Here is a 16,826-nt window from a genome sequence, read left to right on the forward strand (position 1 = left end):
CCCGTGGACGTAGATTTACTTCAGTAAATCGAACCACGTAAATTCTCTGTGTCGTGATCTGTATTTTCCTGCATTCACTAACATCAGAAATTCGCGGACTCGTCACCCTCCATTATTTTATAAGCAAGATATTTGTTTTAGATACGAGATTTAAGAAAATTATGTTCAAAATGTCAAATTCAAAAGATAGCCGCTTGAATACTCCTTTTATAGAATCTCACATAATTTCACTCTGACTTGACAAAAGTAATAGTGAAAAAATTAATAAAATATAGTATGTCGTATTTTTATACTCCATATTCTAGTATTAATTTTATGTTACCAGTTTTATTGAGAAAAAAGAAAAATAATATTTTAAATTTTGGATGTCTCAAATAATATAGTACTATTTGTTTAATTTAACAACGTCACGAAACAAGGTCGAACCCAACAAATTACGATTAACTTGATTTATTTATGTTAGATATGGCAGGTGGGCAGATATTTTGTCTGACAAAATGAAAATAGAAAAATGTGAAGGACCAGAATTGGAAATGCTTCGTTGGAAAACAGAGATTTGATTTCTCTCGAAATCACTCACTTTTTAGGTGAATTGCGTAGAAAATCAATCACATCACTTGTTAATAGTCAAAGTAATAGTTGGTGAGCTGAAAAAGGGCAAAGACGAGTCGGCGAAGAGTCAAGGCGGGGCCGCCGCAGCTGAATTTTTCCGGTCAAAGGTCAAATTCGCCCTCGCATCTGTAATTCCAATATAATACCTGCGGTTTTCTTCTCCGATCGTCGGTGATGGCCGACGATTATGACGAGTACGGTAAGAAGCCGATCGAGGTGCGCGCAACTGAGGCGCTGGGGCTCGGTTTCGACCTCGCTGGCGATTTCAGGCTCAAGTTCCTCAAAAGATGCCCCGCCGGAGGCAGGCTGGTTATTTTGGACGAGCGGCGCAAGCGAGACGTCGTTGTTCCGGGCGGCGCCACCATACGCGATGTGCCGGAGAGTATACACATCGACAAGGGGGATCACATGCGGTTTAAGTCGGATGTGCTCCAATTCAATCAGGTTTAGTCTTCGATTCTGTTTGATCTATTTGTTTCTGAGTTAATTAATGCATTAGATTACATGTTCGTTTATTGGACTCCGAATTGCTCTACCGTAGTAAGTGTTAGAGAAGTTGAAGCAAATCTGAGCTCAAGTATCCTTACCGTGAAAACAGTGATGAAGAAGCGAAGTTATTTGACACTTACTCTCTACTTTTGAAACGAACCGAAGCTGCTTGCAAGTATAGCCGCATAGGCTTCCATAGAAACAAAAGAAAACTAAATCTAACAATTGGTTGAAAGAATGAAACGTTCGATAATGTTTTACGCCGAACTACTTCCTTCATTTACCTAATTGATTTGCTGACGATCATTTGCACTTGTAGCACCTGAAGGAAACATGGAAGATGCATCAATAAGAACACAATAACTATACAACTTATTCTATGCTTAGAGATTTTGTTAATTTTTTCTTGTCGATATAATTCTTGCAGATGTCAGAGCTACTTAATCAGAAATCATCATTACAAGGAAAAGTCCCTTCTGGATATCTTAATGCCATTTTCGACCTGAGTGGAGCCTGGTTAAATGATGCTGCGGATGCCAAGTATCTAGCGTTTGATGGCTATTTCATCTCAATTTATCATCTACATCTTACTGCATCACCACTAGAACTACATGACCATGTCAAGAAGTCTGTTCCATCTCGTTGGGATCCAGCATCATTGTCCAGGTAATTTTAAGTAATAGCATGTCTGACTATCTTTATAATCAGGAATAAAGTAGTAGTCCTATAGGAATCCTAACTGCAGTGCCAAGTTGCAAATTTTGGTAGATCATCCTGGACTATCAAATGTAGTAGGTCCATCTTTCTTTGCTCCCAATGTTATGTAATCCACTTTCCAGCACTCAAGCATGCCACCTAAGTAACCTTCCCTTGTGTCAGTACATAAGTGGTGAACATTCTTAATGCATCATGTTACCAATTTGTTTCATGCATGCATTTATGAATCGCAGTGGCCTCTATGTCCATAGAAATGTCTATCAAGAGTTTATCTAGATGAATGAAACCATTTTGCTTGCAAAATAGGGCATAGGCTACACTTACAGTGAAAATCACTGGCCTGCGTGAAGTAACATGTGTACTTTTATTTCTTAATAATGTTAAATTGGTTTCAATTGCCAGATTTATCCAGACATATGGAACACATATAGTTGTTGGAATGGCTGTTGGAGGCCAGGATGTGCTTTGTGTGAAACAGAAGGCATCATCTCCGATTCCACCAGCTGAGCTCAAGGGATATTTAGAGGAACTTGGAGATTGTCTATTCTCTGATACTACTAATAGCCCTATCCTGGAGAGAACAGCAAAAGATAACAAAAGAAAGGTATACATCGACTTGTGGAATTCATGTTAGGACTGTGTGCATGCTTCTTGCTTATAACATTGTAATTCTATATCCTGTTTCAGTAATATTGGTACATCTGCAGGTCCCTGAAGTATTTAGTCGCATGCTACAGACACATACAATGCAGTTTACTAGCATCACAGAAACATCGAGCAAGGATGTAAGTTGTCTATGCTCAATCTTTATTGGCTCTTTAAAAATTTGAGGGAGGTGATTCATTTTGTAATATGTATAGGGGCTCACCCTTATTTGGTCAAAAAGAGGTGGTGACGTGTTTGCACAAAGTCACTCTCGGTGGCTCCAGACAATGGCAGCTAATCCAGAAGCAGTACTTTTCAAATTTGTACCTATTACTTCTCTGCTGAATGGAATCCCTGGGAGTGGCTATCTTAGTCATGCCATCAACTTGTACTTGAGATGTATGTTCTTACAGTTTTGTGATCTCAGATTTATCCTTTTTGTTTTTTACCATCCTCCCCAGTCCATATTATGAAACCAGCATTAATTTCAGCTTGTTTTTGTGCTAGAGTTCTTTCCCTCCTTCGTTAATAACCGACTTATAGATTAATACTTCTCTCTTCAGACAAACCATCATTAGAGGATTTGCCATATTTTTTGGAGTTTCAAGTTCCTACACAATGGGCTCCTTTGTTCTGTGAGTTGCCCCTTAGACACCAAAGGAAGAAGACATCTTTCCCCTCCTTACAGTTTAGCTTGTTGGGCCCCAAGATATTTGTAAGCTTTTCTCAGGTACGAACCTCTTCGTGCAGCTAAAAACGTATTATGTTAATCTGCACGTGCAGCGTGCATCATGTTCGTTTATCATATTTATCCTCTTGTGCATAATTCCATGATTTTCAGGAGAGATGACTTAAGCTTAAATTACAATTTGCTTTTGTGGGCTGAAACTTTGCATGCACATCAAATTTATGAGATTCGTCTTTTTTTGTGTGCTCAGTTGAACTATCAGATTGATTTTAATAAAAATCTTATGAAAATGAAGCTAGTTTTAGGTTGGGTTATTCAGATAGGATCTGAATGTGAACGAGGCTGCACGTTCTTCGCACTTTGTTTCTAGGATTGATTATTACTATGTTATTGCTTTCTGAATTATCCTCTCCCGCTGCTGATTTACATATTTATTATGGTTGCTTATATTGATTTAAAATATCCCACTTGTAGGTTACAAGTGATCAAAAACCAGTCATCGGCCTACGCCTGTATTTGGAAGGCAAGAAAAGCAATCGACTGGCAATTCATGTACAACATTTGTCAAGTCTTCCAAATATAATGACGATGCACTCGGCAACACACTGGCGAGGTTCGGATGAGTATGAATCGAGTAATCAGTTCTTAGAACCTGTCAGATGGAAGAGATACTCAAATATATGCTCATCAGTAGTTAAGCACGATCCTAGCTGGATACAAGGAGAACCACATGGTGTATTCGTTGTGACCGGTGCGCAGTTTCTGATAAAGGGAAAATGGCCTAAGAAAGTCCTCCACCTCCGTCTGCTTTATTCCCACATTCCTAACTGCACAATCAGAAAAACAGAATGGGCTGCTGCACCCGAAGCATCTCGCAAGTCCAGTTTCCTCACGAATTTGAGCACTACTTTCACCTTTACCCAGCGGGCAGTGGCTGATGCCAAGCAGCCCCCAGCAGCTTTGAATTCCGGTGTATACCCGGATGGCCCTCCTGTCCCAGTTCGCTCGACAAAGCTGCTTAAATTCATTGATGCCACTGAGGTTGCCCGTGGTCCATACGACAGTCCTGGACATTGGTTGGTGACAGCAGCTAAGTTGGTAACTGACGGTGGCAAAATTGGTTTGCAAGTGAAATTTTCTTTGTTGGATTATTCCCAAGAAGCATAGTTAGTCTTTCTTTCCCACACGAGAACATATTTTTCTGCCTTGTTTGGTTTGTTAAAAATTATTCTTTGTTCATAATATTGTGATCATGATAAAAAACAAAAAAAGAAACTCATGCCCTTGTTCAACTACCGTAGCTTAACAGGCTGTGGTGGTGTATTCACTACACCGTATAGTTTGTTTCGTGACTAAAGAACGTAAACGGTAAAGAAAAAAGGCAAAAATAAAACAAGGACGAGACGAGACTGGCTTCTAGATTTCTTTTCATCTTTTAAAAATGGTCATCATAGAACAAATCAAGACGTTCCATGCTAAATATGACTATGTTGCAAGTTTTGGTGCTTTCAACATCTTTAGGTAACGGTTGGGGCATTTCTGAGTGGTCATCGACAAATCACAGCAAATATACGAAGAAATCAGACTACAAAAACGTATGTTGATCTGATCATAACACAAACAAAGTAGGCTATAGTATGAATATACACAAAAAGAATCATGTACAGACAATTTTTATAGCCTGGCAAAAATCACCTTGCAATATACTAAGTTGGTATAATTCAGCAGACTGGTGGAGCCAATAAGCGTTTGTGGGCACTTAACTTCGCAGAGCCTTACCTGAGAACATAATTACTCGGGTTGAAGAGTTGTAGCGGGTGGTGCATGTTGAGCCACAAAAGATGTGATGAGTGGGTTCACCAGATGAGGCGCCTCATCCTTCATATGAAACAATTATAGTCAGAGAAGATATCACTTATCTATAGTGAGGGCAGGAAAACTCCCTAAAGAGATTGGAAACAAAGCATGAATGTATTCTTACAGTTATCTTCTACTATTTCCTCAGTTATATCAGTAATATTTTTTGTTATCTTATTTCTGGTGCCTAGTTTCAGTGTAATTCTTATTTGCTACACTTTGTTGTCCAATTTCTCTCTGTCAGATGTGCATGTAGGTTCTCAAATCTACAGGTATTAAAATGTGGTTGCACCCTGCGTCTACTTGCACTCATACTTGAGGAAGATGTTGTTCTAAACGACCATGACATTATAGCAGATTGATGCCTTGCTATATCCTATAGCTATACTCCATATTATTTCCTTTTATCTGTTAAAGTTATTTAGAGATAGAACATAAAGTGAGGTCCAATTCATTTGTCTGATCAAGTCGATATTTCACAATCGATTTGATGAAAGAGTGATAGTGTGAAATATATTTAACTATTTAGCCATGCTATAAGCAGTTGATCATTTCATTATATTGCAAGGAGGCAATTTAGCTTAGAAAACGAAGTAAATTCTGAAAGATGCCACTTGCCGAAATCCTTTTTTTTTTTTTGTGTTTGTGAAGAAGCTGTTTTAAGAAAATCATCTTCCAACGAAATTCTATGCACAAAAGGTATAAAAATACCTGAGGGCAGTGGCCAACATTAGGAAGCACAACAAAATCTTCAACAGTATCAAACTGCGCATAGGCTCTCCCTAAATCAATTGGCTCCCAAGGATCCTTGTCACCCCAGCCCACCAGCACAGGACACTGCAAGCAAAATGCAAAAACGATAAATTATTTCTATCTGCTAAAGAAACATATAGTTAAAAGAGCATAGAAACAAAATATATTGCAAACAACAGATTCAACTCGGCCAAAGTTGTGAATATATTAGCTTGAATACCATTTACAGATAATCCAAGGAAAGAAGCAACAATAGCTAAATAATTGGGTGAGCAATAGAAGGCATACAGTTCCTTTGCTTTGTCTTTTTGGATACCGAATGGTGACTAGGGAAGGTAATTAATTGTATTTTGACATAGTATGCAAAGTTCACAAATGGTTATATAATACTAGCATTTAGAATATAAGAACTGAATAGATGATAACTTTAGAATAGGTTAAACAACATATGATTAGCCATTCTGGAATTAGAGTATATTCATGTGAAAATGTGACCTTCACTAAAGGCAGTAATTCCTCAGGGAGCGGCCCACCAGAGTAGCATATAAATTCAAGAAACACTTCTGCAGCACCAGGTTCGAGTCCAGGCTCAAGAATTATCTTGACTAATTCATCAGTTACCTGCGATGTGTCATAGTAACACTAAGATGGAACCAAAAATTAGTTGTATAGTATAGAAGTTTTTCATACAGATGCTTCAATATATTGAGTACCCCGCATAGGCGTAGAGGTAGAGGCATTATTAGAGTGGCATACCTGACAAAGAATATTCCTCACCGACTGTGATGTAGCAACAGCACTGAAAAAGGATTTCCCAAGAGCAGTGTTTCTGAAGTAAAGGGTAAAAAACACAGAAGTTCAACAGAAAATATTAGAGAAATTATATAAGCTAAATCAGTGACTAAGAAACGAAATTCACCTTAGCAAATTCTGGAATGATTTTATTAGGGGCCTTCCGTACCATGGTTGTTTCTTTACATGCAGCATGCGAAGGGATATATTAAAAAGAATAATGCCTTTGCAAATTTCAGGATCCATGACTGCTGCCTGGAGTCCAACAAGTCCTGCAGTCAAACCAACATGGCTCTGTTAGATTAAGTTAGCAATGTCTTTTACCTCACAAAGTAATAACAGGAATTCTAAAAACAAAGCAAGAAAGCAGCCACATAACCTCCATCACTTGCGTATTTAGATGAAGATATTAAAGAAAAATCACTTTCTCTAAAACAAAAGAATAATCTCAACTCGAAAGAAAATTTTTGTTCGCTAAGGAAATAAGAAGAGGAGTTACCTCCTATAGAATTACAGACAAAGAAGACTTCATCCTTCACAATTTCCCTACAGAAGTCATTTATCTGACTACCCCATGTCTCAAAAGTATAAAAGTGGTCAACTTGAAGCTTTCTTGGATCAGGTTTGTCTGAATAACCATACCCAATCAGATCGATTGCATATACCCTGTGTAAATCTGCAAGAACCGGTAAATTCTTCCTCCAGTGGTCACTGACAAAAAAACAGAGAAATGGAATTTCATCCAAATAATAAAGACTGAGATTTGAGATATTAGTACTATAACAATCAATCGAGGGATAATATCAACTGAAATATATATGAACTCTTTTCTATGTTGTCTGCAATCTAGTCTTTAAAGGCACATTACATTCTTTCAAAATGATCTATCAGATATAGAAGATCATTTTCGAGAAAAACTTCAAGCTAAAAATAGTTCTATCACGCACCACATACATAAATAAAATTATCCTGTCTACAAGATGTTAAAAGCCCAGCAACTTAATCAGGTAAAGAAGGTAGTATCACTGGGCAAGTGAGAAACAAAAAGGCATATGTAAATGATATGCAAGTGTGACATTTTGTGATAAGTACCTATATTATATAGTTGAGGAGAAGTGAAATTGAAGCAGTGTAGACCTGTTTGCTCCAAAACCGTGAATCAAAACCAGCGCAGGCCCAGTGGTCCCTGAGTACTGGTAACGTATCAAATAACCTCTCCAGTTCCATGTACTACAAACCAACAAAATTGAACAGACGAATGTTTTAGCTGAAAAGAACGCAGTAACCTAAAGTTAGCATGTCAACAAACAAGTAGAGGCATACTAAAAAGTTTCTAATCATATGTTAGTTACCCGTTGGCCGTTGCCCTAAAATGTAATCAGTATAGTAGGCAGAGAAGATAATCTCTAATGAAGGAGTAGGAGTGGATACCTAAAAACCAAAAGATTGACATCAAATACCTCTTTCTACATTTCAAACAAATCAATTGTGTGCGTATGTAAACGTGTGTGAGAGAGGTTTTCAAATGTTTATTTTCTCGGAACTTCTATTAATTTCATGAATTCGACAACTCACAAAATATTCTCTCAGTGAGAATCCTCTACAAGCATTCCTACATTAAGCAGAGATACAGATAACATATGATTCATCCATTAACATCACATGATGAAACCAAAACATACTCCAAATCCCCGTTCAAAGCTAACAGCACTAACTAAAGCCAAAATCATCCGCAATCTCATCATGATAATGGTGAATCTTAAAATTTTCATCCGATCGTAAGCAAGCGATGCCATTAATTAATCGACACATTGAGCAATTATAATCGCCCCGCCTACAAACCCCCAAAATATAAAAAAACGGAAGAAATTCAATTACTACCTAGTTTTAACTTCGGTTGGGGAAGATGCATCAGTCGTAAGATCTAACTTATCCACCGAAGAACTGACACGAAAAGCATTACGCTCGGCGATTCTTCGATGGGGAGGAATCAAGTACCGTCTGCTGTTGAAGGATAACGGTTGCTGCCAATTGTGTTTGTGGTGAGTGATTCCGACCGGCAGATCCAGCTTGGATATGGCTGCTGTTGAAGCACCACAAACCGCCATGGCCGCTCTCCACTCTGAGTTGAAGATGCAGATTGCAACTGAATTTGATTTACTGAAAGAAACGGTTGAGGTGGAGTTGGCGCCACATCGATGATACCGCTGCTTCTTATTTATTCTCAATTTATTTTATTTTGCATCTTTTATTTTCTTTTCGTTTTTTATTTCCATTTTCCATGTTTCTTAAATATTCTTTAGCTATTTATTTTTTCTCAAATTTTAAGATTCTTCCACATTAAATATTTAAAATTATTTTTATTTTATTATAAATACAAACTATGATAACAATAATTGTAGTATTTATTATTATAAATAATATTTTTACTATGTTTTAATTGATAACTTAATAAAAATTTATCTAAATTTATAAAATTATAGATTATATTTCAATAATTTTATGTTGTAGAATCTTATTATTATTATTATTGTTATTGTTATTATTATCATCACCATCTCAATTAAAAAATTTAATTAAAAAACTTTTACTTTAATTATTATGTTAATTAACTAACTGAATTATATTACTCCTAATCAATAAATATTAACAATTTTTCTTGATATTTTTCAAATACTAAATGATAAGTCATATTTCTTAATCGCAATTATTTCTCTCACAAACAAATTGAACTTTTAAAATTTTGCTCGTCAAATTTCATAATTTACTAGCTTGTACAGTATTATTTTCTAATAATTAACCAAACTTTATATTGTGATGTAAAATAGCGCCATCAAAAGGATGTGTATCGACTCAATGATAATATCAAGTGGGAAAAGTATCACTTTATACTTGGATGTTTGAAAATTGATTAATAAATTAATACCAATCCTATCTACATTCAACAATATCATCGTAAAAATGAAAATCACGTGAATTTCTTTATGTGCCTTTAATTATTCTCCACATAATACACGTTTATGTTTGACAATATACGTGTTTTGTTTAACATTAACATTATATTACAAAACTCATTAAAATAGAAAGAAACAAAAAATTACTACTAGTATTTTTTGAATTTACAACATGTGCGTATTTCTATTCAAAAAATATATGGGGGTCTCAATCTTTCCAGTTTTGCTATTTTGATCCGTCCTACAATAAGAATCACATTTCATTTTTACAGTTTGACCATAAATGACAAGTAAGTCCTACATTCCACCAACTTATTCCTCACATTTTATTATAAAACTAATATATATAAGTGAGACTTATAATTCACTAACTTATTCAACGCGCTTTTCATTATATTTTTTAAAACTCGTGCCCACACTTACTATAACTCCTATTATGAGAAGGGTGAAGTACTAGTTTTTTTAGCTATTGATTTAGAGGTTGGCTTGCATAAGACTTTCTTTTGTTCAAAAAAATGTTAAACATGTCGTCATAAGATCAACTTACATCGTATTTATTTATCATTAAAGTATAAAAATACAGATAAATACATATGGCAACAATTTTTTAATTATCTTATTAAAACACTTCCCATATCCCATCAATCTGTGCAATATCAATATTGCTATTTTGGTATATTAACTCAGTACTATATGTACATACATAAATTATATATCATATCATAATAAATATGGTTTTATTATATATGGAAAAAAAGAGTGTATCCACTAGAAAACAGCAATGACGCATTTGTAGTTATAACCAACCTAAATTTTCAAGTGGATACAAACAAAATTAAGGTTGAATTGCAAGATGCCTCTTTATACATTTTCCTGGCTGTAAAACATTTCTTCACGCCATACACACCACCCTTCCCAAATATATAACGCCTCAAACAGTGAAAGAAGTGTGCACCTTCTTATATTTTACATCGGCCTTAGATGCGTCGGTAGAGAATACCTAGAAGCGCGAGAAAAGGAACTCTCTGAAGGTTTTGCCGATCTGCTGAATATTTATTTTAAAAGAACTTATGCTTCAATCGCGTAATCTTTTGAAAAGTGCTTCAGAGTGCATTATTTCATCATCTCACGCCAAGATAGAGTTCTAGATTTGCAACAAAGGTAAGATAGATCTATCTTTTTAACTCTTTAAAATCTAGTATCACTGTACTTTTATTTCATTTGCCTGATTTTGCAAATTATTCCATGGATTTTAACTCTGTATTTGTGTTGTCACACACTTCTACTTCACATTTCTTGTAGATTTCTAGTGCATGCATAAAAGCATGACAATTGAGGGATTTTTCTTTATTTTGTGAGGGGTGATATCTTGATTCTTGAATAGGAGAAAGATGCAACTATTTTAAAAATTAATCTGAGGATATTATTGTTAACCGGGCTAACAAGTTCAATTTTTGAGCAGTCTTATCAACTTTTAAGTTAGTAGGAGTATGATTTTGAGTTAATTTAGAATTAATTAGTCCTAACTGTAAATCCTAGCATCCTCACAAGTTGCCATTTCTAAAAAAATATACCTATATATGTATATCGCTATTAATTAGTCTGACGTAATTTGCCAGCTTTGTTAGAGCAAAATAGCTTGCGTATTTCTTTTCTTAAATACGAGTAGCTTGTTGAGATATTCAAAAATAAATTGTATCATATTGAAAATACAATGAATTAAAAAAATCAACTTTAACAGCTAACGATTATCCTGTTACCAATGGGATATGAAACCCTACTAGGGTTTCGTTGGTCTCTCCTTTCTTGTAAAAATGTAATTTAACTAGTTTCTCAAAGGCACATTTAATTTTCTAAGCTTGCAAGTTCAATTTCCTAATTACATACATGTATATTCTTATCAAGTTTACTAATGTATGAAATTTTTATATCATGTGCAGCAATGTCTGCATTATTATCAGTTGTCATCATCATTATCGTCCTCGCCACCTTCTCCCATCCTCCATCAATGGCGGAGCCACATGATCTGCACGTGCTAAACGCCCTCCGAGACTCAATCATAAACAAAACCACCTCCCTCCCGAGCTGGTCCGGTCCAAACCGCTCCAACCACCCGTGCAACTGGACCGGAGTCACATGCTCCCCCGACACCCTCACAGTCACCCACCTCCACCTCTCCTCACTATGCTCCCTCTCCCCTCTCAACACCCCATTCCCTCTCCTCATCCCCCACCTCAAATCCCTCCAACACCTCAACCTCAGCTGCTGCGCCCTCACCGGCCCAATCCCCCCGGATTTCTGGAACCTCCACCAGCTCCGCGTCGTAGACCTCAGCAGCAACAGGCTGTCGGGAGCCATCCCTCCCGACCTAGGCGGATTGAACCAACTCGAACACCTCATTCTCGACGACAATATGTTCTCAGAAACACTCCCTTCTGAAATCGGAAACCTGAAACAACTCGAGGAACTCTCAATGAGGTCGAATTCATTCTCCGGGAATCTCCCTCTCCAGCTAGGGAATCTCCCGCTGCTGCAGTCACTCGACATCAGCGAGAATCTCTTCTCCGGGAATCTCCCTTTCAGCTTTGCCAATCTCACGAATCTTTTATATTTCACAGCCAGAGGAAACATGCTTTCTGGAGATTTATTTCAGGTGATTGTGAGAATGAAAAAGCTTCACATTCTCGATCTTTCATTCAATCCGATCGCCGGAGCTATCCCGTCCCTCATCGGAGATTTAAAAGACCTCAGAATCCTCTCCCTTCAGCATTGCCAGTTGACAGGAAGCATCCCTGAGAGAATCTCGGGTTTGACCAATTTGACACAGCTGAATTTAGCCCAAAACGACTTCGATTCTGAGCTGCCTTCCGGCATCGGAAGGCTGCAGAATCTTATCTATCTCATCGCGTCAAACGCAAAAGTGAGAGGCGAGATACCCACGGAGATCGGAGGGTGTAAAAACCTCAGAACACTAGATCTTTCTTTCAATTCACTCCATGGCCATTTACCTGGAGAGCTTGCAGAGCTAGGGTTTCTCAGCTCAGTCCTTCTGAACTCGAACCGCCTCTCCGGCTCAATCCGGCCGTGGATATCGAACTGGAAGCGGGCCGAGTCTGTCATGCTATCGCAGAACTTCTTCAGCGGCTCTCTGCCTAATTTAGACCTCCCGTCTCTTCTGCATTTCGACGCTAGCGCGAACATGCTCAGCGGAGAGCTCCCCGCAGATGTATGCGAATCAGCGTCTTCTCTGAAGACGCTGATTCTGTCTAGCAATTCCATCTCTGGCAGTATCAGTGACCGGTTCAGGAACTGCACCAGCCTGACGGATATGATATTGTCAGAGAATAATCTCAGCGGTGAGCTCCCGCCTTATTTTGGGAAGCTTCCTCTCATCACTTTAGAGATGGCGATGAACCGGCTTTCTGGCTTCATCCCTGATCAGATTTGGGGGTCCCAGACGCTGGTGGCGATCTCGTTGAACAATAACACGATTCGGGGGTTGCTATCGAATGTTGTTGGCGATGCCAGATCGCTGCGAAGGCTGCAGCTGGATAATAATTTGTTGAATGGGAGCATTCCCTCTAGCATTGGGAGGCTTAGGAATCTCACCAATTTGTCCCTACATGGGAATAAATTGAGTGGTGGGATTCCATCTGAGATTTTCAACTGCAAAATGCTTGTTTCTTTGGATTTAGGTGGGAATGCCTTAACTGGAGAGATCCCTAAAGATATATCTAAGCTGAATCTACTTGACAATTTGGTTCTCTCACATAATCAGCTCACTGGGGTAATACCTGAGGAGATATGTTCCGGCTTCCAGAAGGTTCCGTTGCCGGACTCTGAGTACACGCAGCATTACGGGATGCTAGATCTCTCGTACAACGCGTTACAAGGGACGATTCCTTCGACTATCCGAGACTGCGCTGTGGCAACAGAGATTCTGTTACAAGGGAACAGGCTTAGCGGAACCATACCTGAAGAAATATGGTCATTGCCTAATTTGACCCTTCTTGATCTCTCATTCAATTCTCTCTCCACTTTGGTAGCTCCTCCCTCTCTGAACTCTCTCAGCCTTCAAGGCCTTCTGTTGTCGAATAACAAGCTCCGAGGCTCCATTCCGGGTGATATTTGGCAGGAGCTACCCAGTTTAACGAAGCTTGATTTATCGAGGAACTTTCTTATTGATTCAATTCCAACTTCACTATTCCAAGCCAAGAATCTGGCCTATTTGGATGTGAGCATGAATTTTCTCACAGGCAAACTCAATGTGAGCACAAGAACTCTCTCTTTATTAGTGGTGAATGTGAGCAACAATCATATCTCCGGCCGCCTCGACGATAGCTCAGTCACGAACCTACCATCGGTCTCGGTGTTGGATCTCCACAGCAACGGCTTCTCCGGGAGCCTGCCCCCGTCTCTCTCGACGCTCGAGGCCCTCACTTACCTCGACTTGTCAGGAAATCACTTCCAAGATTCTTTCCCTTGCAACATATGTTCGATCGCAGGGCTGAGATACACCAGCTTCTCCGGCAACGCCTTCTCCGGTGAAAACAATCCTATTTCATGTGAGGATGAAAATCAATGCGATGATTACAAGAGCATGCCGCCCTTTCTCTCTGCTAGATTTGGTATACTCTCAGCAATCGGCGTTGCCGTTGCTGTTGCGGCGGTTGTGTTGGTTGTAACGGTGGCGGTGCACATGAAGAGCGGAGATCAGAGGCAAAAGGTTATAATTCTGGGGAGAACGGTGGAGCCGGAGAAGAAGAAGATGAAGGAGCCTTTGAGCATCAACATTGCTACATTTGAGCACCCCCTGATGAGGTTGAATGCCGCGGATATTTCTGTTGCGACGGAGAACTTCAGCCCGAGCTACGTGATCGGGGACGGAGGATCCGGCACGGTGTACAAAGCCTCGTTGCCGGGACGGCCCCCTGTTGCCATTAAGAGGCTCAAGAGAGGCCACCTCCCGCAAGGCGACCGCGAGTTCCTCGCCGAAATGGAGACCATTGGAAAGGTAATGATAGAACTTCTGACTTATATAGTGTTCTCAGTTCTTAATAATAAAAATAGCTTCCAGACTTATATAGTAATTCTTAAAATCAATTTTTAATAAATTAAATAACCCTTTAAACTTAGATAATAATGCATGTTATCTCTTTATACTGACATGAGATAATACTTATTTATTTATTTTTTTGCCATTACCCATTGTGAGATATTTGATTGTTTCATTTGCCAACAACATTCCTCGAACCTTCGAGATTAACAAGAAATTTGAATTTTCTATAGATTAGACCAACTCTCTATTGAACTAGATCAAATTATAAAATCCATATACTGCTAGATTAATCATTGTTCTTTTTTAGTCCATATATATTTGTATAACGTTAGACTAGTATAGTAGTTACGGTTTTTTTTATACTGGTGTGAGATATTTGTTTGTTTCATTTGCCAAACAGGTGAAGCACGAAAACCTCGTCCCATTGCTGGGATACTGCGTCGTATCGGACGAGAGGTTCCTGATATACGAGTACATGGAGCGAGGGAGCCTCGACTTCTGGATACTGAGCCAAGAGCTAGACTGGCCGACGCGGTTCAAGATCTGCAAGGGCGCAGCCAAAGGGCTGGTGTTTCTGCACCACGGCTTCGTCCCGCACATCATCCACCGAGACATCAAGTCGGGCAACATCCTCCTGGACCGCGACTTCAACCCCCGCGTGTCGGACTTCGGGCTGGCGAGGATCATAAGCGCGAGCGAGAGCCACGTGTCGACCATGCTGGCGGGCACGCTGGGGTACATACCGCCCGAGTACGGGCAGGCGATGGTGGCGACGAAGAAGGGGGACGTGTACAGCTTCGGGGTGGTGATGCTGGAGCTGCTGACGGGGCGGGCCCCGACCGGGCAGGGGGACGGGGAGGGGGGGAACCTGGTGGGGTGGGTGGGGTACGTGGCGGGGGAGGGGAGGGAGTGGGAGGTGTTTGATCCGTGCTTGGGGGGCGTGGCGGGGTGGCAGAGGCAGATGTTTGCTGTGCTGAGGATTGCGAGGGTTTGCACGAGTGAGGAGCCGTGGAAGAGGCCTTCCATGCTTGAGCTTGTCAAGATGTTGGATGACGAGGATTATTGAACCTTTTTTTTTGTTATGTTGATTGATCATTAATGTGTGTTCTTTTATTTCAGACTTGAAACCTCTTGTTTTGTGGGATTATTAGTTGTTGGCTTCCAAATTTAGAATACTTCAAAAATATGGTGGAAATGAAGTTCACAATTTGTAAAATTTGAATATTTCAATGCAATTTAAAATCAAATCCACCTTGTGAGATACTATTAACTTGTTAGGCCATCCACAACGTTGTTCCTATACCGTTCCTTAAACTACTATTTGCGGGCCCCACTGTACTTTTTTACTCCATTCCTTAACTAAGGAACGGAACCTGCAACCCTCCGTTCCTTAACCGTTCCTTAAATTACTATTAATTCAATTTCATTTTTTTTTATTTCCAACTCAATTCAATTAAAAAACACACTTTATTAAAAAAATAGGAGTGAAATGAATATGAAATAGGTGTGTGTTTGTGAGTGAAATGAATATGAAATAGGAGTATTTATAGAGTAAATAAATTTAAAAAAAATAAAAAAATACAAAACGGATAAAAAAACGGTCACAATACCGTTGCAAAATTTTTTTTTATTTTTTTTATTAAATTCGAATTTAAAAAAAATGAATTATTGCGTCACCGTGACGAAACCCACTCGCGGGGCAGCGAGTGGGCGTCACGCGTGCGCTGAGAGCCCGCCATATCGCCTCGGCGCGTGGCGGAACGTGTCGTGTCGCGTGCCGCGGCAACGACACCCGGCACGGCATAGGCACGGAATGGCGATGACACGGCGGCTGCAACGCGTGCCGTCGCGGAATCGTTCCTCCGGAACGGCATAGGCACCGCAACGGCACAGCGTTGCGGGTGCTCTTAGTACTTTTAAGTATTTTGCATAAGAGCGTCCACAATGGGGAGCCGCGGCTCCCGTCCGAGGATACGGCCGGCCCGCGGCGGGAGAGGAGGACATGGGCGTGCCACCGAGTTGGCATGGACACGGCGCATGGGGGGAGACACGGCGCTGCCCGAGGCGCACTATTGCAGGGCGCCGGGAGCCGTGGCGCTGCCATCGATTTTTTTATTATTATTTTCTTATTTATTTCCTATAAATATATACATTCCTCTCATTATTTTCACACCATTCCAATCTCCACTCTTTTAAATTTATCTCTGTTCCACTTTCAAAAAATGAATAGCGACGAGGAGTATCAACAATTGATCGATGT

The 16,826-nt window shown here is 39.5% G+C and overlaps 3 protein-coding genes across 3 annotated transcripts; 2 read left to right on the plus strand and 1 right to left on the minus strand.

Moving 5' to 3' along the window:
- The first annotated feature begins 486 nt into the window (after window positions 1–486).
- Window positions 487–4,446, plus strand: LOC121777317 (MACPF domain-containing protein At4g24290-like). The gene is made up of 7 exons (XM_042174529.1): window positions 487–1,056; window positions 1,529–1,767; window positions 2,221–2,422; window positions 2,526–2,603; window positions 2,679–2,862; window positions 3,027–3,193; window positions 3,626–4,446. Exons 1-7 carry the CDS (start codon window positions 787–789, stop codon window positions 4,316–4,318), a joined length of 1,833 nt encoding a protein of 610 aa, XP_042030463.1. The 5' UTR covers window positions 487–786; the 3' UTR covers window positions 4,319–4,446.
- A 249-nt stretch (window positions 4,447–4,695) lies between these two features.
- On the minus strand, window positions 4,696–8,745 carry LOC121777318 (uncharacterized hydrolase YugF). Its single transcript, XM_042174530.1, has 8 exons — window positions 8,435–8,745; window positions 7,691–7,783; window positions 7,053–7,264; window positions 6,681–6,825; window positions 6,518–6,590; window positions 6,257–6,403; window positions 5,720–5,845; window positions 4,696–5,029 (listed from the first exon to the last, which is right to left on the minus strand). Exons 1-8 carry the CDS (start codon window positions 8,659–8,661, stop codon window positions 4,943–4,945), a joined length of 1,110 nt encoding a protein of 369 aa, XP_042030464.1. The 5' UTR covers window positions 8,662–8,745; the 3' UTR covers window positions 4,696–4,942.
- Window positions 8,746–11,449: 2,704 nt separating this feature from the next.
- Window positions 11,450–15,632, plus strand: LOC121776938 (leucine-rich repeat receptor protein kinase MSP1-like). The gene is made up of 2 exons (XM_042174080.1): window positions 11,450–14,521; window positions 14,967–15,632. The coding sequence occupies exons 1-2, from the start codon at window positions 11,450–11,452 to the stop codon at window positions 15,630–15,632; spliced, it is 3,738 nt and encodes a 1,245-aa protein (XP_042030014.1).
- Window positions 15,633–16,826: the final 1,194 nt, after the last annotated feature.

Source organism: Salvia splendens, chromosome 18 (genome assembly GCF_004379255.2).
Source record: "Salvia splendens isolate huo1 chromosome 18, SspV2, whole genome shotgun sequence".
Taxonomy (NCBI): domain Eukaryota; kingdom Viridiplantae; phylum Streptophyta; class Magnoliopsida; order Lamiales; family Lamiaceae; genus Salvia; species Salvia splendens.